General features: G+C 48.5%; 1 protein-coding gene across 5 annotated transcripts in view; it reads left to right on the top strand.

Annotated features, from left to right (window-relative positions):
• Positions 1-19,669, top strand: part of CNKSR1 (connector enhancer of kinase suppressor of Ras 1) — a 153,756-nt gene extending 134,087 nt beyond the window's left edge. For all 5 annotated transcript variants that reach the window (XM_068116429.2, XM_068116427.2, XM_068116431.2 and 2 more), the window contains 7 exons: positions 8,373-8,446; positions 9,154-9,225; positions 9,474-9,535; positions 11,691-11,764; positions 12,025-12,298; positions 18,148-18,314; positions 18,722-19,669. In XM_068116429.2, coding sequence (XP_067972530.2) covers positions 8,373-8,446; positions 9,154-9,225; positions 9,474-9,535; positions 11,691-11,764; positions 12,025-12,298; positions 18,148-18,314; positions 18,722-18,901 — 903 coding nt within the window. In that variant the 3' untranslated portion in view covers positions 18,902-19,669. The remainder of the gene's footprint in view (positions 1-8,372; positions 8,447-9,153; positions 9,226-9,473; positions 9,536-11,690; positions 11,765-12,024; positions 12,299-18,147; positions 18,315-18,721) is intronic.
• The last annotated feature ends 6,443 nt before the right edge of the window (positions 19,670-26,112 follow it).

The raw sequence follows: 26,112 nt of genomic DNA, 5'->3' as shown, positions 1-26,112 counted from the left end.
CTTCAAACTATACACTAACGGTGGGGAGCATTATTTACAATGACTCTACTTTTATTTACAATACGCAACCCAGGACCTGTGATTGTTCTTTTGGGGGGGGGGGGGGGGGGGGGGAGACAGTCTGCTCTGCATCGACGCACCATGAAAGCACCCAAAACGCACCAACACACCCTCAAGCACCAATCGGTGCACAGTCATCACTGTTCATGAATAAAATAAATCGACAACCCCTAACCCTGCAGGTGGTCTCTTGCTCTTCGGCTCCCTCTGCTGGCTATTTGCTTTCTTCCAGATGTTGTCATTTTCTTTCATTTTATTACTGGCGGCCTATTTGAACTGAAAATGAAATGCACCCAACGTGTCCATTTTTATTTATTTAGGGCTCACAGGGCCGACTAGTGTGGTTCACCTGTGGGGCATCGGTGCCCTGTGATCAAGGTCCACCAGCAAAATTTCGGGCCTTCATGGCCGGTTCCAGCAGAGGGGCCATGCCCCAACCCATGGGGTCCATAAGTGGTGCTCGGCCACAGACATGTGGTCCATAATGTGGTGCATCGATGCAGACAGCTGGTTCTGGGAGTTCCGGGCGCACAATGGCGGACTCACGCACGCTCCCCTCGGCGCCCAGTGGCGCACAGGTCCTCATGTGGAAGACAAAGGGGGGGAGAGACAGATGAGCGAGGGGTAAGGTCACAAAGGTACACATCAAACAAGGCAATGCAAGGCGAAGTGCGTACGGAGAGCGAAGTGAGAAAGCTCGTCCCTACCGTACGTCACCCCCCCCCCCCCCCCGTCACCTACACTACCCTTGCCCTTACCCCATATTTACAAAAATCTACACATTTACAAATCCGTCGCTACCGTCACATCTTCCCCCTATACCAAATTCGTCTTCACTCCCTCTAACCAAAATTTGCCATCACCCAATTCATCATCAATCCTCATAAGGAGGAAGAGATGGAACATCAAGCACAATGTCACACCCACGTCATGATGCGTCTCACAATCCAAACATTTGCATCAAAAATAATAAAACATGGCATGGTGTGGAGGTACGTCATCCCAGGTGAGTGGATGTAGATGGTGCGAGGAGATCTTCATCCTAACTACTTTCTAAATGACTTTAATACACTTTACACTACCCGGGGTCTTTCCCTGCCAATCCATTGGCCAACTTACACTATGGGTTCTAAAAACCAATTCCCATTGACCAAACTGTGGTGCTTCATCAATTTGGGGTCTCACTCCCCCGATTCATCTCCCGGTGCCCTTGCACAATTTCCAGGCTGGGTCGTGCAGCTCTCCCAGCAGGTCTACCCACCTGCACACCTCCACCACTGTAGTTGCCTCCCGAGCTTACCTGCTCCTTGACCTAACCTATCTACTGGGGAAGGCCCCTCCTGGCTCTGTCACCCCTCGGTGCCCTCTGGCACTGGGCTACCCGGGTCCGTCCTCCGGATCCTCGGGCCCCATCCACAACAACTACCGGCTCCCAGAGCCCACCTGCGGCCTCACCTGGCCGACATCCTCACAGTGGTGGAGTGCCCAAACCAACTACACACACTAACAGGCTACACGCCCAGCCATTTCCACAACACTAATGCACCCATCCAAATACTATTCTTTCACCCGCACCACAGATGCCAATATCCAACCACAATTTACCTATACCCTCTACCTAACACTTTCACTACCCTCCCCGGGTATTCGTGATGGGGGTCCATCCTTCCCCCATTCACACCTTCGCACCATCCACTCCACTCCATAGTTTCCACCATACTCACTCCACGACCATCCATTCCAATACTCCATATATTCCATACCATTTATTCCATACAACCATTCTCCATTCACCTGTAGTTGCACACCTGTGCAATCACACCTGGTGCCACCTGCACCCTCCTTCCTTCCTGGACCATTTGGTCAGCACAATACTCATCACCATCACTCACTCAAACACTGCTCATTACACCTGTTCAGTTGCACACCTGTGCAATCACACCTGTTCACCATACACACGGCATCATCTAATCTACCTGGTGCCCTGCTAACTTAGTGCTCCCCGTCTTCCCTTTAAACTAAGCACATACCACGTCATTATCATCCACACTAACCTACCTGCGTCCCCACTACAGGTATCAGTCACTACCTAACCTTAACGTTACCTAAGGTCATCTTCTAGGTCCCTACACATTATCCAAACCCTCCTGAGCTAGTTTTCACTGCCATAAACCCCATAAATCTAGTGCTCCTTTGCCCCCGCTGTGAGAGATGGCAGAGTTGCCATCCCCCCACATCGGGTATCTTCTACTATCAATTTTGCTCACCAAATTTCAACCAATCAAAAATTTGCCAATCACTACCAATCCTCTGCCAATCATCACTCTGCCAATCCTTGGCCAATCATCAAATTTTGTTTTTCTAATTTCGGGTCCAAAACACTATCCTCATCATCACAGTCTACTCACTAGTGCCTCTCGGTGCGCCAATTCATCTCCAAAGCTCGGCTTCGCAAAGCCGAGCAATGAATGCGGGTTGTTTGGTGCCAGCGGCTGGATGCGTCCGGCACTCGGTGCAGGGAAGGACGCTTACCCGGGCCGAGATCCCACGCACCATTTCGGCACAGAGCCGTCCAATGGCCCGATCTCGACCTGCCGGACCGCCTCAACAAAAAGGGGTCGCCATGACGACCCTTCCTATCGGGCTGCCCGCTCCGCCTAGTGGAGCATGGACGCGGCCGTTCAAAGCGCGGCCCGGCGTGGATCGCGTATGGCGGTTCTTTCGAAACCGCCGTGGTTCGGATCCCCGCTGGTCCTCGCGGCACGCGAAGCTGCCCGGCGCGCACCGAGGGCCCGATTCGGCTATACGTCACTCTAACCGCTAACCCGGTTACCGTCGATGCTCCACTTGCATGCTCACACCCCGCAGCCCGTTCCTTGCTCACACATCCAGCCGTTTCCATGCTCTTCGTCATTGCACCTTCTCTTACACACCCAGGTACACTCCTTCCGCTCACAGACTTGGTCACACACCTGACCACCACACACCTTTGCACACATTCGTCGTTCGCACACCTCACCAACACACCTCTTCGCGCCCCCTCCTCGGTGACAACCACAGGTGTGCTCTCACTTGCACACCCAACCACGTGCCTCACCACGAACTCAAGTGTGCATTCCCACACACGCTCTACCATTCCAGGTGTGCATCCTTCCATTCCAGGTGTACATCCTCTCTCACCTGCCACAACCAACTCACGCTCCGTTTCACTCTCACAACTCTTACCACCACACTCGGTCGCGCATTCACCCTTACTCTTGACAGCGTACCCTGTACTCATGCACCCGTCCGTTACACACCTTTCTCGCGCACACTCTCCCGTTACACCCTCCGTAACACTCACCACAGGTGTGCATTCTCCCTTACTCTTGACAGCGCACTCTTTCCTCATGCACCCGTCCGTTACACACCTTTCTCGCGCATCCTCTTGCGCACACTCTCTCGTTACTCCCTCCGTAACACTCACCACAGGTGTACACTCTCTCGTTACATCCTCTGTAACACTCCCCACTCCGCGCTTCCATGTGTCCCCTCGCACACGGGCTACGACCAACTCATTCTCGACAGCACACTCACTCCTCGGCGCGCACTTTTTCCTCACACACCCCAGAGTCGGACATTCTCGCACACCTCCTCTCTCGTACTCCGTACCTGTCGCACACTTCACCAACGGCCTCTCACGAACACCCAGATCCAAATCAACCCCCAAGCCGACTGAAGCTCCCCTCACATCATATACATTTCCTCGTATATCGCCACTCACCTTGGCACCTCGTCTCCGCACCTCCTCTGCCACCTGCAAACTCTTTATTTGGTTAGCGAGCACATCATCACGATTCGAGCACAGACCTTGTACCAATTCCATTACCTCCTCCTTTATCTCCTTTTTAGTTTCCCTTCGTCTCTTCTTAATTTCACTCACCCCTTCTTCCACCTCCTCTAATTTTTCCTTTACCTCCTTCATCTCCCGGTGCGCCCCCTCTATCTCTCCCTCTAACGCCACTTTAACCGTTTCTATGTGCGTCCTTACCTCTCGGTCCTTCGTCTCCATTACTTCTGTCACCTCTTCCAACTTCTTCGTCAACCCCTCATGCACCATCTGACATTCCTTCTGTGTCGCTATTAATTCATTTTTAATGTCTTTTTGTGTCGCTTTTAACCCCCCGATTATTGCAGTGTTCTTTTCCACTTGGTCCACGAGTTCCTTTTGTCCCACTGTCAGCTGTTCTACTCCCCTCGTCAGACCCTCTATTCCCCCCTGTAACCTAGCCGTATTATTCCTCACCTCTTTCTCCATACGCTTTTCACCTCGCTTTACCTCCTCGCGTACCCCCGAGACCTCCTCACTTACACCTCGTCGTATCTCCTCCTTCATCTCCTCCCTCTCTTTTGTCGATGCCACCCTCATCTGTCCCAATTCATCCCTCTGAGCATCCAATTTGGTTTCTACCCCGATTTTCACCTCCTCTATCTGCTCTCCCATTTGTTTAATTTCTCGGGCGGATTGCTCCCCTATTTCCCGCAATTTGTTTTCCATCTTGTTTTCTAACCCCTCTAACCCATTTTTCACCCCCTCTATCTGATTCTCCTGGGCAGCCGTTCTATTTTCCACCCCCGTTAACCCATGTTTCACCCCTTCTATCCCATTGTCTAACCCCTCAAATTTCTTGTCTAACCCCTCAAATTTCCTGTCTAACCCCTCAAATTTCTTGTCTAACCCCTCAATTTGATTTCCTAGTCGCTCCCCCATTCTGTTTTCCAATCCTACATTCCCCATATGGACGATTGCCTGTATTTGCGCCATGAGGCCCTGCATGTCAAAGCCTGCTGGTAGCGCGGGCTCGGCTACCGCGCGCTCGTACGAGGCGCCATTTTGTGCATCTGATACCATGTGCGCGAGAGCGCCATTTTGCGCGCCTGAAACCTCCTCAACCACATTGCCATTTTTCTCCTCCTCTCTTTCCTCCACATACATTTCCCCGAGGTCCTGGGTCGATTCTACCCCGTCTATCTCTCCCACCGGCATCCCGTCGCCTTGACCAGCCATGGCGCGATTTCAAAATTCGGGTTTTGTAAAACAAAACAAATTTCGGCCGCTCCAAATTTTGACCAAATTTTTTTTATAGATGTTTTAAAAAATTTGGCTCGGGCCTCGTATCCCACTCCTGACACCAATTGTTACGGCCCGCGGATAAGATGTTGTGTTTGCCGAGCGGATGGCCCCACGGTCGTACAGTTACCCCGACTAACCCGATTCCCCGAACGTTGGCCGGATCGCGCCACAGATATTCAATTTGGAAACCTCTAAAGCGACCGAATGTAAAGAGGAAGAAGAAGACGTACAGAAGAGTAACGGGATTTATTATTTACACACACAAGCAAAAGGAGCAGTCAAGGTTATATTCAGGGAACATGGAAAAAGCAGGTGACACAGTGAAAATACTAGCTTATCTAAACTGGCTTAATTAATACCCCAAGACAGAACAAACGAAGACGACTCACACGGGGAATGATGATTAGAATGGCGGAGGTGGATGGCTTGGAGGGGGGAGGCCGATCCACGGATACCGCAGCACGATCGGCGCGTTTGGCAGCCGCCGTTCCTTTTCGGTCCTGCTCAAAACGTCCGTCCAGGCCCCAAGCTGCTGTGGCTGCAGTTTCGGTGGCTCAAGCTGCTGTTGATGCAGCCGCGGTGGCTCAAGCTGCTCTCTTCAGGGATCCCTTACTCAACTCTCTTCTCGGTGATCTCTTCGCCGCAACTCTTGTCATGGACCTCCCTCACGGCTTCCGCGCACGCTCTTTTTTATCGCCGCGGGCAAATCAAGCCGCCGGCCTCCCGGACACGCCCATCGGTGAGCTCCTTCGGCCCTGATTGGTGGGCACAGCCCTCTGGCTCCGCCCTTGATGACGAGGTCCAGACCCGCCCTTCTTCCCCAACCTTGCCTCGTGGCCAATGGTGGTTGAAGAAAACCGCCCAAAATGCAGTTGGCCATTGAAATGAAATGAAAGGGGATCTACTCTTATTTCACTTGGTGCAATGGAGTATTTAAATTAATGGGAGACACAGCCTTACCCTAACACACATAATAAGGATATAAGCTACTGAACAAGGGTATTATAGTGTCCTTCAATGTATGCTTTATGGAATTAACTACCGGAACGCCCTTTGACCTTTATACAACAGACTGGAGGCAGGAAGGCGATATTTTACAACAATTTACTATACAATAAAAACACAATAAAAAAAACACAATCCTCATATCCACAACACTATATATATATATGTGTGTGTGTGTGTGTGTGTGTGTGTGTGTGTGTGTGTGTGTGTGTGTGTGTGTGTATGTGTTTATGTGTGCATGCGTGCGTCTGTCCAGGCCATATATTTTTGTACCATTTGACTTTGTCATCAAATCTTCAACAAGTCTATATTATGAGAATATTATGAGAACACAAAATTCATAAAATCGACTTTTTTTTTTTAAACTGTCATTTTTAACAACTTTAGTTTGAGTAGAATGTGAACGCGGACGGGTTTTGAATCCTGAGATGCTTTATAGTTTATCTTTTTTATCCTGTGTGTTGCTTTTACCTCATGAGTGTCTTTTTCCTTTCCAATCATGGAATTCATGTGAAAGTTTACTTGATACCATTTGCCTTTTCCAATCTTGTCAATCCCATTATTTGGCATTCCTCAATTGTGATGTAGCCACACATGTTTGCTTCACATTCCAAGAGAAATTCCTTGGACTGAGTGTGGAATCTCAAACTTCCCCCATGAACTCCCTCCCTCACCATTTACCTTTTGGTAAACTAATAAAAAATATATATTTGAAACTCTTCTGACCTGTGATCATCAATAAGATGTTAATGCCAACTCACCAGTTGGTGTCTGAAAGCACAATATGGACCCAAGTTAACTCAAAGGCCATAAGGATATTTTTCATGGCTTTGACGGCTCTGAGACATCTTACCCACTGTCTCACCACCCTGCCTACCTGTGGGCGTTACGCCGTCCGCCCACCTCCGGCACAATCCTTTTATTTTAGCACAGGAGCATTAGGTTAGGACCTAGAAGGAATTAGTAGAAAGCTGATTTTTTGCACAGAGCTTCAGAATACCATGTGGATGCCCACAATATAAAGTCCCACGAGTCCCACCTTGTGGCATTTTCAAAATTCAAGATGGCCGCCGGTTGGATGGAAAATACATAAATATGGATAACTTCAGCCGAGAACCTCATAATAGTGTACTTTTCGTGGCTAAATATATGTTTTAGCACACGAGGATTTCAATAGAATATATTTCAGTGACCTCAGATAATGATATGTAGATATAATCCAAGATGGCTGACAAAATTGCCGCTGCTGTAATGCAAAAAAACATCAAAATCATGATAAGTTTAATTTGCTATTATTTTATTTAATGCAAAATGTTTCACATTGTGACCACAAGGCCTGCAAGAGGTAAACAACACATGGGGATTTGACATTTAATTACAATACGACACAAAAGCAGACCAACTCTTTGATCCCAGTCATCCCAACCTAATTCTAGTGTTTTGGACAGTACCGTGTTAACTGAATGTCACTTTTCTTATTCCTGACTTAAACACTGTTATCGCCCTCTAAATCAATGTCCCGAGAGTGTTTGCAATTATGGCCATTACACACAGTACACAAGAGGGTACACTCCAGACCAGACTTGTAGCAAGTGCATCGTTTTCCACCCCCCGCCTTGCATCCACAAGATATCATCTTCAGCACTTTCTCAGGGGCGACAGGCCTATCGGTCTCGATCGGAACAGGTAGTCCCTCTCTGTACTGCCACCCCCACTCAGTTGGCAGCAGTTCGTTCCCCTGCCACTGCTGAACAGCATGGTATGCTCTGTAGCTGTGGAATTTGGTAGCTGCCGAAGTAGGTGGGAGTGATTCCAGCTTGAAACCAGATGACGTCAAGGATGTTCTATGGATTGATCGGAAGTACATGAGATATCGGTGTTTGTCCAGTGACGTCTTGAATTTTGAAAATGCCACAAGGTGGGACTCGTGGGACTTTGCACCGTGGGTATCCACATGATATTCTGGAGCTCTGTGCAAAAAATCAGCTTTCTACTAATTTCTTCTAGGAAAGAAATTCTTTTTTTTTTTTTGGCTGATGCTCCTGGGCTATTTGTTTTGGTCCTGCGATTGTTCATGGGGATGGAATTGTGATTTTTTGTGGGGGCTCTCAGTTATCACTAGTTGATGTGTAAGGGGTTACGGTATGTAACGTTGATGTTGTGCATCACATCCCCTGCCTTATCACCTGTTCAGGACATGAGAGCAAACGGCATAATCAAGTTACCTGAGTTTGACATTCAGAAAGCCAGCGAGTGCAGGAGGAAGCAGTAAGCAAATGGTGGCATTTCTTAATACAAATGGAATATTGTTTCTTCAGGACATAAAGCTTCCCATTCGGAGGTGGTACATGTCTATGTGACTTTGTGGTTGCCCATCGTTGTTGTTGTAGTGGTGGTGGTGGTGGTGGTTCTTTAGGTGGTACATGTCGATGTGACTTTGTGGTTGACCATCGTCGTTGTTGTAGTGGTAGTGGTTCTTTAGGTGGTACATGTCGATGTGACTTTGTGGTTGCCCATCATTGTTGTGGTGGTGGTGGTGGTGGTTCTTTATGTGGTACATGTCGATGATTTTGTGGTTGCCCGTCGTTGTTGTGGTGGTGGTGGTGGTTCTTTAGGTGGTACATGTCGATGATTTTGTGGTTGCCCGTCGTTGTTGTGGTGGTGGTGGTGGTGGTGGTTCTTTAGATGGTGCATGTCGATGTGACTTTGTGGTTGCCCGTCATTGTTGTTGTGGTGGTGGTTCTTTAGGTGGTACATGTCGATGTGACTTTGTGGTTGCCCATCGTTGTTGTAGTGGTGGTGGTGATGGTTCTTCAGGTAGTACATGTCGATGTGACTTTGTGGTTGCCCGTCGTTGTTGTAGTGGTGGTGGTGGTGGTTCTTCAGGTAGTACATGTCGATGTGACTTTGTGGTTGCCCATCGTTGTTGTAGTGGTGGTGGTGGTGGTGGTTGACACATATTTCCTCCTCCGCAGTGCTTTTAAAGCGTGCCACCCCAATCAGAAACCCGTGTACTTCGCTGCTGAAAACTCCATGGAGATGGAACGGTGAGAGCAGTCGCCTCCTCAATCCTGGAATTTTGGTGTTCACCTCCTCTGTTTGGAGTCATGACACCTCAACATCATCAGGCAAAATGGCATTTGGCCGCTGACGTCACAGCTATGTGACGCCATTTTGTGTAATAACAGAGGAAGTTTTCCGTACACTTTTGTAACTGCAAATAACCTCTTTCCTTCCTGATACACCTGGATCCCTTGCACTTACTGGTCTTTGCTTGTACCGTCCGTGCTTACAGGTGGATCGAACAGCTGAAGCAGGTGGCAGTGAGCCATACGACGGATGACAGGAATTCGGACGGTGAGATTGCAAGTAGATTGGTTACCTTGTGGTTACCTTGTGGTTAACGTGGTTATTATTTAACCAACGAAACCTCTGATGAATGATTAAAGAGGCCTTTTTACCTGTCGGGGTCGGTGCTTGTAAGGTGAGTGTTACTGAAGTTCTTTTGCTGGAGGATGGACCTGCAATGGCGGTCGAATAACTGGGGAAGTACAACGACTGATATTCATTCGGTATCAAGAGGTAGGTCATTGAAGGTACTTCGTCCGGTTTACACTGGAATCCTTCCCAGAATCCAGTGGCCGTCCTGGCCCAAGTCGATCACGAACCGGCTGGCCAGGCCCGATGTTCAACTGAAGGTAACTTCGCCAAGATGGCGGTTTATAGTTCATGTCGGGATTCAAACCCAGCCTAGTGGGAGTCTGTCTATCTCTAGGGCCTAGGCTATCCTACTGGCCCTAAGTGAGTAATACCTGGTATGAACGTTTGTACACGATATGTCTGAGAATGATTCCACACGTTGAGGAATGAAGGGAAGGATTCATTGTCGTTCCTTTTACATGGTTTTGTTGAAGTTTATCGGCTGATTTGGAAAGTTGTGGCCCTTGAGGTTCTCCACACCAAAAGTCAAATTGAAATCGCGAGGGGAAGAAGCATGAACTTGTGCGCATGTCGTGTACCATCTTCACTTACATACTCGATCACATGATCAGTCACGTGATGTTTGAAGGTTTTTGTTGTTATTTCTAAACAGTATTTACTTGATTATTAACTCGCATATTTTAAGGTATTTAAGGATTATTAACAGTATTTAACGATATAGATACACACATTTCGATATATTTATTAAACCAAAATTACATTTTAAGCCCCCCTAACCCCTCCCCCCCTCTAACGTCCACCCCCCCCTCTAATCCCCACCCTCCCCCCTCTAACGCCCACCCTTCCCCCATCTAACGTCCACCCTTCCCCCATCTAACTTCCACCCTAACCCCCTCTAAAGTCCACCCTAACCCCCTTACCCCCTCTAACGTCCACCCTAACCCCCTTACCCCCTCTAACGTCCACCCTAACTCCCTCTAACGCCCACCCTTCCTTCCTCTAACGCCCACCCTTCCCCCCTCTAACGCCCACCCTTCCCCCCTCTAACACCCACCCTTCCCCCCTCTAACGCCCACCCGAACCCCCTCTAACGCCCACCCGAACCCCCTCTAATGCCCACCCTTCCCCCCTCTAACGCCCACCCGAACCCCCTCTAACGCCCACCCGAACCCCCTCTAACGTCCACCCGAACCCCCTCTAACGTCCATCCTAACCCCCTCTAACGTCCACCCTAACCCCCTCTAACGTCCATCCTAACTCCCTTACCCCCTAACCCCCTCTAACGTCCACCCCTTGGTATGTTCCATATACAACTCTTATTTACCTTTTCCTCTCAAACTTCTTTGCTTTTTCAAACCCCCTCCCTTCTATTCCCACTAACCCCAACCAACTCCCTCCCACCACCCCCTCTACTACCATGACCATCACCCATCATATATGTTCAGGTATTGGAAAAAATGGAAACACCTAGGTAAATTAGGGACATCAAGCGACAGGTGTGGCCCATGTGTTAATGAAGTAAATAACATCCCAGCATGCTTAGGGTCACGTATAATATGCTGCATAGGCCTGGTTGTCTATAATTTTTGGTAGCACAGCCGCAAGAGGAGACCCCCATAGTGCCCCCACCCCCCCCTCCCATACACAGAGCATGCGTGTGTGATCGCCCAATGGTTTGATGAGCCCAACACTGATGTTATCCATACGTCATGACCTTCTCAGTCACCAGATGTGAACCCAGTCGAGAATTTATGGGATATTCTGGAATGACGCCTGAGACAGAGTTTTCCACCTCCATTAAACAGGTTTCAGTCGATTGGCTTTCTCCTGGAAGAATGGTGCCGCATCCCTCCTGTAGAATTCCAGACGCTGGACTCAAAGCCACGGCGGCGCATACAGGCCTCACAGGCCGCACAGGCCGCACCTGGTGGCCCAACGCCCATGTTTAGTGTTTAGTGTTTAGCCCAATTAGTGTTTCCATGTTTCTGTCCACTACCTGTAGATGACTCGATGTTTGCCTGTGTTTGGTTTCTGGTAATGACGCTCTTCGTGTTCTGTTCACCTTTTCTAGCAAACATCAGTGAGAGTGAGGATGAAGATGACGAGAGTAGAATGAACACTAAACCAATAATACGAGCTCCCTCGGTAAGACCCTCACCTACCCTCATTCCATCATGACGTAACGCTTTGGCTATCCCGGCACCTAGCATCTCTCACCTCTCATGTTTGTTTCCTCACTTCTTAACCTAGAAATGCAGGTACATAAACCTGACCCTCATTTTGAACCGCAGTGATGATGTCATAGCTCCGAGGACGAGAGTAAATTATGAACCGTTTTGGGCATTTCCGGGACCCATGTTGCAGTGCTGTCGTTGTCCAATTTACCTTTCCTTGCGACCCTCCAGCTACCTTCAATCTCCCAACCGCAAGAAAATGTCCAGGAACCTGATCACCTGTCGCACGTGGGGCCTTCGGCTTCAAAACCGCAGGGCTTGGCGGGCGGCCTGTCCTTGGAGATGTCCGGACGTCTGCGCCGATCTTGGCAAAGCCTCTTCGGTCTTTCCGACACGACGACAAACATGGAAACCTTGCGGCCGTCTGCGGACGGGCCGAGGACATCGTTGTCCGACACCGTCTCACCTGAAGCAAGCCTGACGCAGCCAACCAGGGAGGCCGCAGGTACCGCAATCACCAATCAAAACCTCCCGTTTTGCTTGTCTGTCTGTAATCCACGACAAGTGTATCGTTGTCTGTCTGTAATCGACGACCAGTGTGTTGTTGTTTGTCTGTAATCCACGACCAGTGTGTTGTTGTTTGTCTGTAATCCACGACCAGTGTGTTGTTGTTTGTCTGTAATCCACGACCAGTGTATCGTTGTTTGTCTGTAATCCACGACCAGTGTATCGTTGCTTGTCTGTAATCCACGACTAGTGTATTGTTGTTGCTTGTCTGTAATCCACGACTAGTGTATTGTTGTTGCTTGTCTGTAATCCACGACTAGTGTATCGTTGTCTGTCTGTAATCCACGACTAGTGTATCGTTGTCTGTCTGTAATCCACGACTAGTGTATTGTTGTTGCTTGTCTGTAATCCACGACTAGTGTATCGTTGTCTGTCTGTAATCCACGACTAGTGTATCGTTGTCTGTCTGTAATCCACGACTAGTGTATTGTTGTTGCTTGTCTGTAATCCACGACTAGTGTATCGTTGTTTGTCTGTAATCCACGACCAGTGTGTTGTTGTTTGTCTGTAATCCACGACCAGTGTATCGTTGTTTGTCTGTAATCCACGACTAGTGTATCGTTGTCTGTCTGTAATCCACGACTAATGTATCGTTGTTTGTCTGTAATCCACGACCAGTGTGTTGTTGTTTGTCTGTAATCCACGACCAGTGTATCGTTGTTTGTCTAATCCACGACTAGTGTATTGTTGTTGCTTGTCTGTAATCCACGACTAGTGTATCGTTGTTTGTCTGTAATCCACGACCAGTGTGTTGTTGTTTGTCTGTAATCCACGACTAGTGTATCGTTGTCTGTCTGTAATCCACGACTAGTGTATTGTTGTTGCTTGTCTGTAATCCACGACTTGTGTATCGTTGTTTGTCTGTAATCCACGACTAGTGTATTGTTGTTGCTTGTCTGTAATACACGACTAGTGTATCGTTGTCTGTCTGTAATCCACGACTAGTGTATTGTTGTTGCTTGTCTGTAATCCACGACTAGTGTATCGTTGTCTGTCTGTAATCCACGACTAGTGTATTGTTGTTGCTTGTCTGTAATCCACGACTAGTGTATCGTTGTCTGTCTGTAATCCACGACTAGTGTATCGTTGTCTGTCTGTAATCCACGACTAGTGTATTGTTGTTGCTTGTCTGTAATCCACGACTAGTGTATCGTTGTTTGTCTGTAATCCACGACCAGTGTGTTGTTGTTTGTCTGTAATCCACGACCAGTGTATCGTTGTTTGTCTAATCCACGACTAGTGTATTGTTGTTGCTTGTCTGTAATCCACGACTAGTGTATCGTTGTTTGTCTGTAATCCACGACCAGTGTGTTGTTGTTTGTCTGTAATCCACGACCAGTGTATCGTTGTTTGTCTGTAATCCACGACCAGTGTATCGTTGTTTGTCTGTAATCCACGACCAGTGTGTTGTTGTTTGTCTGTAATCCATGACCAGTGTATCGTTGTTTGTCTAATCCACGACTAGTGTATCGTTGTCTCTCTGTAATCCATGACCAGTGTATCGTTGTTTGTCTGTAATCCACGACCAGTGTGTTGTTGTTTGTCTGTAATCCACGACCAGTGTGTTGTTGTTTGTCTGTAATCCACGACCAGTGTATCGTTGTCTGTCTGTAATCCACGACCAGTGTGTTGTTGTTTGTCTGTAATCCACGACCAGTGTGTTGTTGTTTGTCTGTAATCCACGACTAGTGTATCGTTGTTTGTCTGTAATCCACGACTAGTGTATCGTTGTCTGTCTGTAATCCACGACGAGTGTATCGTTGTTTGTCTGTAATCCACGACCAGTGTGTTGTTGTTTGTCTGTAATCCACGACCAGTGTATCGTTGTTTGTCTAATCCACGACTAGTGTATCATTGTCTGTCTGTAATCCACGACCAGTGTATCGTTGTTTGTCTGTAATCCACGACCAGTGTGTTGTTGTTTGTCTGTAATCCACAACCAGTGTATCGTTGTTTGTCTGTAATCCACGACTAGTGTATCGTTGTCTGTCTGTAATCCACGACTAGTGTATTGTTGTTTGTCTGTAATCCACGACTAGTGTATCGTTGTCTGTCTGTAATCCACGACGAGTGTATCGTTGTTTGTCTGTAATCCACGACCAGTGTGTTGTTGTTTGTCTGTAATCCACGACCAGTGTATCGTTGTTTGTCTGTAATCCACGACTAGTGTATCGTTGTCTGTCTGTAATCCACGACTAGTGTATCGTTGTCTGTCTGTAATCCACGACTAGTGTATTGTTGTTGCTTGTCTGTAATCCACGACTAGTGTATCGTTGTCTGTCTGTAATCCACGACCAGTGTATCGTTGTCTGTCTGTAATCCACGACTAGTGTATCGTTGTCTGTCTGTAATCCACGACTAGTGTATCGTTGTCTGTCTGTAATCCACGACTAGTGTATTGTTGTCTGTCTGTTTTCGAAGAACCTGTGGAGTTTAAAAACCATGGTTACCTTCACACCACATCCGTGCACGTGCGGTGAGAATTACTGACGGTACCACCGGTGAGTTTGGGTTGTTGTGGTCGAGCCCACGTGGTACAGTTTTGGGTGTAGTTCGAGCGGGCGACGACAGCGACAACACCTGTGCCGAGCCGTGTACGTGCGCGCCGCTCCTCTGCCCACCTGGTGCCAACCTGCACGCGTCGGCAGAGCTCGTGGTCCGCCCGGAAGGGGAGCGCGAAGAGCTCAGAAACAGATGCTCGGGAGCACCGCGGCAGGTTGGGCCGGAGCACCACTGCGGGAGGTGCGGACAATGTGGGTTTAATTAGGTCTGAACCGGTGCTCCGTTGTGAAGAGGAGCCAAGAAGGGCGAGCGGACAGACGAGGGCACGGAAGGAGAGCGCGAAGAGCCGCGCAGTTGACAAGGTGGCAGATGGATGGAAAGCCGTCGAGAGCATCGATAAAGGAGGTTAGTAAGGTGTTATTTGAGCCAAGACTGGCCATAGCCGACCCACAGGTAGGCACCGTTCCAGGAGAGAGGCTGAAGAGCTGTTCATGCCAGTTTGATATGTCTCCCATGATGCATTTCTCATTACACCGAAAGTTGCTTTGCTCCTCACATTGAAAACTTGCCTCGGATCAGCAACTACATCAGCAACAAACAAACACACAAACTGCCAAGTGGTTGGTGATTGGTGGTTGGTGATTGGTGGTTGGTGGTTGGTGATTGGTGATTGGTAGTTGGTGGTTTGTGGTTTGTAGTTTGTAGTTGTGGTTGGTGGTTTGATCCGCAGCTCTTCGGGGCGGCGTGAGTTTATTGAATCGTATTCATGTTTATACAATCAATGGTGTGGTTGGTGGTTGGTGGTTTGTGGCTGGTAGTTGGTGGTTGGTAGTTGGTGGTTTGTGATGGGTTGTTTGTGGTTTGTGATTTGTGGTTGTTGGTGGTTTGTGATTGGTAGTTGGTGGTTTGTAGTTGGTGGTTGGTGGTTTGTGGTTGGTAGTTTGTGGTTGTGGTTGGTGGTTTGATCCGCAGCTCTTCGGGGCGGCATGCGTTTATTGAATCGTATTCATGTTTATACAATCAATGGTGTGGTTGGTGGTTTGTGGCTGGTTGTTGGTGGTTGGTAGTTGGTGGTTGGTAGTTGGTGGTTTGTGGTTTGTGATTGGTAGTTGGTGGTTTGTAGTTGGTGGTTGGTGGTTTGTGGTTGGTAGTTTGTAGTTGTGGTTGGTGGTTTGATCCGCAGCTCTTCGGGGCGGCGTGAGTTTATTGAATCGTATTCATGTTTATACAATCAATGGTGTGGTTGGTGGTTTGTGGCTGGTTGTTGGTGGTTGGTAGTTGGTGGTTTGTGGTTTGTGATTGGTAGTTTGTGGTTTGTGGTTTGTGGTTGTTGGTTGTTGGTGGTTTGTGATTGGTGGTTTGTGATTTGTGGTTGGTGATTGGTAGTTGGTGGTTTGTAGTTGGTGGTTGGTGGTTGGTGGTTTGTGGTTGGTAGTTTGTGGTTGTGGTAGGTGGTTTGATCCGCAGCTCTTTGGGGCGGCGTGAGTTTATTGAATCGTATTCATGTTTATACAATCAATGGTGCGGTTGGTGGTTGGTGTTTGGTGGTTTGTGGCTGGTAGTTGGTGGTTTGTGTTTGTGGTTTGTGATTGGTAGTTTGTGATTTGTGGTTGTTGGTTGTTGGTGGTTTGTTGTTTGTGATTGGTGGTTTGTGATTGGTGGTTTGTAGTTGGTGGTTTTTGGTTTGTGGTTGGTAGTTTGTGGTTTGATCCGCAGCTGTTCGGGGCGGCGTGAGTTTATTGAATCGTATTCATGTTTATACAATCAATGGTGTCGAATTTATTTCTCATAAGAAGAATATGCGCTGTGAGCATTTCCCGCGCGTTTCCACCTGGTTGGCATCGTCGTGCGATACCAGCAGGGGGCGCTGCACCACTGAGCACACCATTCTTTGAACGTCACTTCTTCTTTCATACACATCACAAGGCTGACCCATCACAAATTTGGAATTTGTTCAGCGTGCCGGCGATAACTCGCTCACTCTTTGTGAAGGACATCGTGGGATCATGAATGTCCATCAAGGAATGCAGGCAGATGGACGCCCGCTTAATTATACATGGAATGTGAATGTGCGACTTCGACGCAGAGGTTTCCCTTTCTGTGTCTCATTTATTATCCTCGCCAGAGGACAGGGTGTTGTGTTTGGGTCCGTTTGTCTTCTGTCCGCACAGAACGTGAGTATGCTTTTCTCTGCAACCGTTGGTCCGATCGACACAAAAGTTTCACCATAGGAGCGCCTCCTGTTGTACAATTTTAATGATAATTATGACATCACAGGTCACGTGGTACGGGCGCCATCTTGGAAAAACCGAAAAACTTTGCACCTCCATCTCTGAAAACGCTCCGTGGAAAATATTCAAAACATGGCTGATTGTCAAGTATTCCCCATGGGGAACAACATAATGTTCATGACGATATCGGTGCCTTCATTATGACGTCATAATTAGACAAGTATATCGCGTGATCCGATCAGTTTGACATTTCTCAAGTGTGATCTCCACAAAGATTGTATGGTAGAATTAAATTGATGACGCCATTGGTCACGTGGTTCAGCAGCCATATTGGATTGAAAATGAAAGCCTTCAAAAATCTTCTTTTCCAGAACAGCTTACGAGATCAATGCGGAAATCCACAGACATGATCTACTAGCCTTGGGGAATACATTTTGAAAACGATTTGGAATTTTGAAAACATGTTATAGGTCACATGGTCTTGCAGCCATATTGGATTTTATGCTAAAACTGCATAAATGAAATTATTGTTCTTCTCTGTAAGCACTTAACGGATCAATGCGAAATTTTAACCATATGTTTGACTACCCATGGGGATATAACGTTGAAAAAAAACCCCCCATCATCGGTCACGTGGTTCGGCGGCCATATTGAATTGAAGGAAAATATTCAAAAAATTATTTCTCTGAAAGAGCTTACCCTGTCGATGCGAAGTTTTACAAATACCATCTCACACTATTGCTGCGTATAGTGTGAAAATGGTGACATCATAGGTCACGTGGTTTGGCAGCCATCTTGGATATAAAAACGAACTTTATCCAAAACAGAAAACAAACACCACACAAAATACACCACACAAACATGTCCTGGTGAGGGTCTGCAACCTCGATTGCTCTTTCTTGTTTGTACATGTATTGTATGCAGCTGTACACATATACTGTTCTGTATGATTATCTGCTGTTGTATCCCGAAAGCATTTTCCTTCTTGTTTTGTCTAACTTCAGACAAGATGCCCAAGCCACGATGTCCTTGTCGGTCTTGTGGTCGTGTGCAGATGATGTGCCCATGGTGGATGACTTTGAGCGGGTGTACCGGTCGCTCGTGGATGCACGGCTCACGCCACACGGAGCGGTCCGCCAATCGTTCATGCAACGGCGCTGCAGAGACCCCCAGGTATCTGCACGGCTGCAGCACCTGCAAACCCTGCAGCGCACGCTCAAGGTGAGACAGAAGGCCGTTACACTGAGTGTCTGAAATCGGAGAGAGAAGCTTGTACGTAGTGAGATTGAATTGGCAGTGAGGTGTAGATGTAGTGCAGGCTTGATGGGCCAAATGGCCTCCTAGGATGCCCAACTTCCTTGTGTATCCTTGTGCACATGGAGGAGAATACTCAAGCAGACTTCTCAGAGTGATTAAACAACAGTCTGTTACCTGTATGCTCACTCAGGATGCCTTCCAGCCACTTGTTTCTCCACACCCTGCAATATGTGTCATTTAACTTCATGGTTTACCTGTGTAAGGTAATAAACCCAGTAAAGTAAAGCCACCCATGAAGGTTCGCAAGGTGTTTTGGCGGTACCTGTACCTGTACCTACCTTCCCTTTACCCACACTCCCTGTCTGTACTAGGCACGAGAGGCTGAACTTCAAGCCATCAACCGCCTGTTGGTCGTGGATCCACCGGCTGCTGACAAGTTCCGCAGATGGAAATGGCAACACAAGGAGCTGGTACCGGATGTCTGGGTACCGGATCTCATGGACGACGCCTCTTCGGATGATGATTTGTCCACTTTTCAGACTGATCTGTAGGACCTCCGTGTGCCGAAGGAGTGAAACGCTGTAAAGTAAAGATCGATGGATTTCAATTACATTTCTCTTCTTGCTTAAGGGTCTTTAGGGCAGCACCACGTTGATTCTTTTTGGCAAATAGTCGGTGTAACCTGAGCACGTGCACCTTTTTCAGGCAGACGCTCTCCTCGGAAATCGTACGAGATGGTCCTGTGTAGTTTTCTCGTGTCCTCAAATCTCGAGTAAAATCCTTTATTTTTAGCGGGAATTCACATTGCAGTTTTGACCACCTCTCAACCCAGGTGTGCAGCCAAATGACCATCGGGGCTCTGAAGATCCGGTGACACCGACTCGTAGCTTGCGTGTGGAGGAGTCCGTACACCGACCGAGCGAATGCGTGGCAAGGTGGTGCGGACCCCTTCAAAGAGACGGAATGTGTGGCAAGGTGGTGCGGACCCTTTCAAAGAGACAGAATGTGTGGCAAGGTGGTGCGGACCCCTTCGAAGAGACCGAATGTGTGGCAAGGTGGTGCAGACCCCTTCGAAGAGACCGAATGTGTGGCAAGGTGGTGCAGACCCCTTCAAAGAGTCCGAATGTGTGGGTTTGCTCGTCGTCTGTTCTATAAGTTTAGAGAGTTGGGACACTGCTTCGGGGATGACATCACTGCACAATCATTTACCTGCTTCTCTCAATTGTCTGATTGACACTACATAATACTTTACTGCACTGAAGATGAGCAATTTTCTGTATAAAACTAATGTTTTTAATTAAACTTGTTTTTACTACGTTTTCATTCAGGAAAGTGTCTGACATGATGACGCAGCCGCAGCATTCTTACTTAAACCTGAGCCATCTCATATGGGTTCGATTCCTGACCCGACTCTAAACCGCCGGATCCGCGGGCCAGGTGTTGCATCACCAAGTGCTCCGTCCCATGATGGCAGAGATTCGATGATGCAACCAGCGGGGCGATTAGTAATTGAATCGTGATGCAGTTTGAATTGAATGGTAATAACGAGAGCGGTACTCGGTAGAACGCACACCTTCGCCAGGTTGAACAGTTTTTTTTTTTTGTTTTTTTTTGCATACAAGATCGAGGCTCGTGTAAGAGCTAACATCAATCACAGGAAAAAAAACGGACACACACAACATACAATAAAGGGAGCGGGAGACAAGATGGGGAGAGGGGGAAGCACAAAAGTACAACAGCAGAGAACAGGGACATCGGGAGATCTGTGGGAGTGAGAGGGCTTGGGGGGGGGGAGGCATGGGAATGGGGGCGGGGGGGGGGGGGAGGTGGGGGTGGGAAGGGTAAAACACATGGACACTGCTAGGACTTTCAGGAAAGAAGTCGGTATTTTAAAAAAAAAGTGGATCTGGGGTGAATTAACAGGGGTAGAAAAGATCAAGGTTTTGGATGGGGGAAGATAAGAGATGGTGGTGAACAGCTGCTTTAAAGACCTGGAGGGTGGAGTGGGATTGAAGAGAGTGAGGAGTTTGTTCCAGAGGCGGGAGAAAAGGGGAATGAAAGAGTGAAGGTGAGCAGAGAGCTTGATTTTGGCAGTTTAACCATAAGAGGGTTACAGGCAGATCTTGTGCAACCTGTCGGAATATTTGGGGGACGGAGCATAGATAGAGCTGGGGGAGCAAGGCCGGAGAGGAGTCGGTAGAAGACTTAAAGACCACCAACCTGCCTGCGGTGAGTGAGTGAAAGGTCCTCAGAATCAGCTTCATTGCGGGAGATTCCAATGATTCTGAAAGCTTTGGTTTCAACAGCGTGAAGCCGAGCTAGGTATGAGGCAGGAGCACCAGCCCAAAGGGGAGAGCAGTAATCCATTGAGCTGTGGATGAAAGCCTTGTATGTGGTGAGGAGCTCAGGTGTGCCAAGGAAGGACTTCGCACGACGGAGGATGCCCAGTCGGCGACTGGCTTTGGGGGCCAGCTTGGAAATGTGGTTTTCCCAGGAAAGATCATGGCAGATAGTGAGACCCAAAATGTTGAGTGACAGAACTTCTTGGAGAGGATTGTTGAGAAAGTAGATGGGAGGGTTTTCCAGTCGGTCTTTTCGGTTTTCCAGTCGGTCGTCAGCAAAGAGATAGAGAGGATTTTCCAGAGAGTCGGAGAGATCATTGATGAAGACCAGAAATAGCACAGGGCCCAGAACACTACCTTCGGGAACTCCAGCCAGAACAGGAAGAGGAGATGAGAGAAACCCATTCAGGGCCACACGTTAACTTCGACTAGAGAGGAAGTCCACCAGCCATGCGTGGAGATATCCATGGATACCATAGGAGGAGAGTTTGGTGAGCAGAGCTGGGTGCCAGACCTTATCGAAGGCACGTGATATGTCAAGGGAGACAGCTCTAATTTCCTGTTTGGCATTGAGGACCTCCATCCATTGTTTAGACAGCAGAAGCAGCATGTCCAGAGTAGAGTGACCTGGTCTGAATCCAAATTGATGATCGGAGATCAAGTCATTGAAGAAGAGGAAGGATTTGATATCCGAAGCAATGATGGATTCTTTGACTTTGCTGATAATTGGGAGAAGGCTGATTGGTCTGTCGTTGCAAGGATCTGTTTTTGCAACTTTTTTGTGTAAAGCGGTGATGTTGGCTGATTTCCAAACTGATGGCAGATGACCTTGAGCAAAAGAGAGGGTGACGAGAAAAAGGGTTTGTATCCCACTGAAAGGCTCATATGGATTCGGACCAAAAAGGAAATCGAATCGGCTTGTTATTGTCACCTGACCAACGCATTCACCAAGTTTTGTCATAACTCGCCCATAACGTTTTCAGATATCCTGCTATATATCATTTTTGTCCCGATCTCTCACTGGTGAAATATCACTTAAGAAATTAAATAATCATCGTTTCCAAATCCATATTCAGATCTTCACCAAAATCGAATCGATTAGTCCTTGTCACACACCCAACCTCTCGTCCGAATCCGTCCACAACCTTTTCAGATATCGTGCTCATGGACAACTACACAGACACAGAGGTGTGAAAACCTCATTTCCGTGCAGTCGACCTTGGGTGGTGTAGGTAATTATTATCCTCCACTCGCGAAGCGAAAAGCGGGGTTAAGCAATTGGGTGCGTACGTGTGCCGTTTCTGCATTTTTAAAATTCGTTTTCTTGGCAACTGTTGGCCCGATTGAAATGAAATTTTACCGTAGGAGCTCCTCTGCCTGCACTTTTTTTTTTGCTGATAATTATGACGTCATAGGTCACGTGGTACGGATGCCATCTTGGAAAAACGTTACGCCTCTATATCTCCCAAACCGCTTAATGGAAAAAATTGAAACATGGCTCATTGTCAAGTACTCACCATAGGGAATAAGATATGTTGATGTCATAGGTGCACCCATTATGATGTCATAATTCGACAAGTACAACGCTTGATCTGATCAGTATGGGAAAAAATTCCTCTGCAACTGTTAGTCTGATGAACACGAAATTTTCAGAATATGAGCAGCTCCTCCTGTAGAATTGTTCTAATGATAATTATGACGTCATTGGTCACGTGGTACAGGCGCCATCTTGGAAAAATCGAAAAAAGTTGCACCTCTATATCTCTGAAACCACTCCATGGAAAAAATTGAAATATGGCGCAATGTCAAGCACTCCCCTTGGGGAATAATAAATGTTAATGATGATGTCATCAGTACCGTAATAATGACGTCATAATTCGGCAAGTACAACGCTTGATTCGATCAGTATGAATGATATTTCTCTGCAATTCTTGGTCTGATTGACACAAAATGTTACCATACGAGCGCCGCCTCCTGGAGAACATTTGAATGATAATCATGACGTCATAGGTCATGTGGTACAGGCGCCATCTTGGAAAAACCGAAAAACGTTGTACCTCTATATCTCCAAAACCGCTCTATGGAAAAAATTGAAACCTTGCTCATTGTAAAGAACTCCATATGGGGAAAAGGTGCTGTTAACGATGACGTCATTGGTGCCATAATTATGACGTCATATGGGACAACACTTAGTCGGATCAGTTTGAAATTTATTGAGCGTGATCTATGCAACAATTATATTAGAGAATATAAATTTATGACGTCATCACTCACGTGGTCTGGCAGCCATCTTGGATCAAAGAGCAAAAAAAAAACTTCAAAAACAAAAGAGTTGGCTCACATCAAGTTGACTGCGCAGGGTAAGTATTCTATGAATACCATGTAGTTATCATTGTGAAGTTAAAGGGTGTGCTCCCATATAGCCGTCTGTGCTAACCCTATATGCTGTAGTACAGGGTTTGGAGAGGATAGAGAGTACTCGTAACCCCCTATATGTCCTGAGCTGTAGAACCCGTGCGCACACCGAGCACACCTTCTCATCGGCACCAATTGGCTTCATTCGCTACCATCACCAGGTGTTCCACCTCATCTTTTCTATGCCCAGAGGAGGTCTGTCAGGGGTTATTTATCTATAGTTAAGTTAACTGTAATTAGACCAGACGTTTCTGAATCAACAAAGGTGTTATAATGTGTCAGTTCCTTGGGACTAAGAGAAAATAGAAATAACCTTTACGTGGTGCAACACCTGACATCGTCTCGGGATTCGATCGCGATTGAAAGGGGGAAGAAGAGGGAACATGTGAGCGCGAAGCCAATATGGTCTGGGCTCTCAGGTGGAGTTTCGGGCCATTAGATGGGATCCGGTACCCTCAGGTAGGGTTCAGCGTCCTCACGTGGGGTTCGGGGCCATTAGGTGGGGTTCGGGGCTCTCAGGTGGGGTCCAGAGCCATTAGCTGGGTAGTGTAAAATTTCAGGTCCTCAGCACTTTATGGCTGCTTGTGCTACCTTTTCTGGGAAAAAATATTTGGGGCGAGGATTGGGTTGGGGTCATGTATTTTGTGTACACAGTCCATGATATAAAGAGAAACAAAAATTGAAGTTTAAGGAAGTGTGGAGCGGTGTGCAGTGTGGTGCAGTGTAGAGCGGTGTGCAGTGCAGAGCGCCGTGTGGTGTGCAGTGTAGAGCGGCGTGTGGTGTGGAGCGGTGCCGCGGTGTGGAAAGGTACGCGGTGTGGAGAGGAGCGTGGTGTAGGAAGGTGCGTGGTGTGGAGAGGTTTATGGTGTGGAGAGGTACGCGGGGTGGAGAGGTACGCGGTGTGGAGAGGGACTCGGTGTGGAGAGGGACTCGGTGTGGAGAGGAGCGCGGTGTGGAGAGGGGCGAGGTGTGGAGAGGGGCGAGGTGTGGAGAGGGGCACGGTGTGGAGAGGGGCACGGTGTGGAGAGGAGCGAGGTGTGGAGAGGGGCGCGGTGTAGGAAGGCACACGGTGTTTAGAGGAGCGAGGTGTAGGAAGGTGCGTGGTGTGCAGAGGAGCGAGGTGTGGAGAGGGGCGCTGTGTAGGAAGGCGCATGGTGTAGAAAGGTGCATGGTGTAGAGAGGTGCGCGGTGTGGAGAGGCGCGCGGTGTGGAGAGGGGCGAGGTGTGGAGAGGGGCACGGTGTAGGAAGGTGCGCGTTGTGGAGAGGCGCATGGTGTCGGAAGGTTCGTGTTGTGGAGAGGCGCATGGTGTGGAGAGGTGCGTGGTGTAGGAAGGTGCGCGGTGTGGAGAGGCACGTGGTGTAGGAAGGTGCGCGGTGTGGAGAGGTGCGTGGTGTAGGAATGTGCGCGTTGTGGAGAGGCGCATGGTGTCGGAAGGTGCGCGGTGTGGACAGGTGCTTTGTGTAGGAAGGTGCGTGGTGTGGAGAGGCGCGTGGTGTAGGAAGGTGCGTGGTGTAGGAAGGTGCGTGGTGTGGAGAGGAGCGTGGTGTGGAGAGGAGCGCGGTGTGGAGAGGGCCAAGGTGTGGAGAGGCGCGTGGTGTGGAGAGGAGCGAGGTGTGGAGAGGAGCGAGGTGTGGAGAGGTGTGAGGTGTGGAGAGGCGCGCGGTGTAGGAAGGTGCGCGGTGTGGAGAGGAACGTGGTGTAGGAAGGTGCGTGGTGTCAGAAGGTGCGCGGTGTGGAGAGGAACGTGGTGTAGGAAGGTGCGCGGTGTAGGAAGGCACGTGGTGTAGGAAGGTGCGCGGTGTGGAGAGGAACATGGTGTAGGAAGTTGCGCGGTGTGGAGAGGAGCACGGTGTGGAGAGGAGCGAGGTGTGGAGGGGTGCATGGTTTGGAGAGGTGCATGGTGTGGAGAGGTGCATGGTGTGGAGAGGAGTGCGGTGTGGAGAGGAGCGCGGTGTGGAGAGGAGCGCGGTGTGGAGAGGAGCGCGGTGTGGAGAGGAGCACGGTGTGGAGAGGAGCCTGGTGTGGAGAGGAGCGAGGTGTGGAGAGGAGCAAGGTGTGGAGGGGTGCATGGTGTGGAGAAGTGCATGGTGTGGAGAGGTGCATGGTGTGGAGAGGCGTGCGGTGTGGAGAGGAGCACGGTGTGGAGAGGAGCACGGTGTGGAGAGGAGCGTGGTGTGGAGAGGAGCGCGGTGTGGAGAGGAGCGAGGTGTGGAGAGGGGCGAGGTGTGGAGAGGGGCGAGGTGTGGTGAGGGGCGCGGTGTAGGAAGGCGCGTGGTGTGTAGAGGAGCACGGTGTGGAGAGGCGCGTGGTGTGGAGAGGTGCGTGGTGTGGAGAGGCGAGCGGTGTCGAGAGGTGCACGGTGTGGAGAGGAGCATGGTGTGGAGAGGGGCGAGGTGTGGAGAGGAGCGAGGTGTGGAGAGGCACGTGGTGTGGAGAGGAGTGCAGTGTGGAGAGGTGCACGGTGTGGAGCAGTTGAACTGTTGAAGCCAAGCCTCTTGCCAGAGGCCAAGCTATTGAGGTAGAATATAATTGATGATGCCATTATTACGTCATTGATGCAAATCATGTTCCCAAAAGCATCTAATCGATGAATATGCCATTAGCTAATTCATTAAAGACTCATTCAAACGTTTCATAAAATGTATTATATTAATTGCGAACAAAACTACTTCGTAATCCTTTGTGAGTAAAACACATTTCTTGTTTTTCAACTAAACACGTGGAGGTTTGGGAGGGGAGGGTAAAATCGATATGCTGTCCCCAAGCCTCCAAAAAGTGGGGTAGGGTGGGGGAGGAGGAGGGTGAAGAGGGGGAGGTCAGGCATGCCCATTGCCCACAGATGAACCCCCAAAGACGACAAAACTTGCTGATGTATTATCGGCCAATCAACATTTTCTCATCTAAAGCGTTTAATCCATAACGTGTTCGCGATTTTCGACGTTAAAGAGGAATTATAAAGAACAGGTACAGATACATTCAAATTACACCGTCCCCATGCCAAAT

This window comes from Myxine glutinosa, chromosome 5 (assembly GCF_964187855.1).
Source record: "Myxine glutinosa chromosome 5, kmMyxGlut1.1, whole genome shotgun sequence".
Lineage (NCBI taxonomy): Eukaryota > Metazoa > Chordata > Myxini > Myxiniformes > Myxinidae > Myxine > Myxine glutinosa.
Note: the sequence above shows the minus strand (reverse complement) of the source record. Positions and strands in the feature narration are given on the sequence as shown.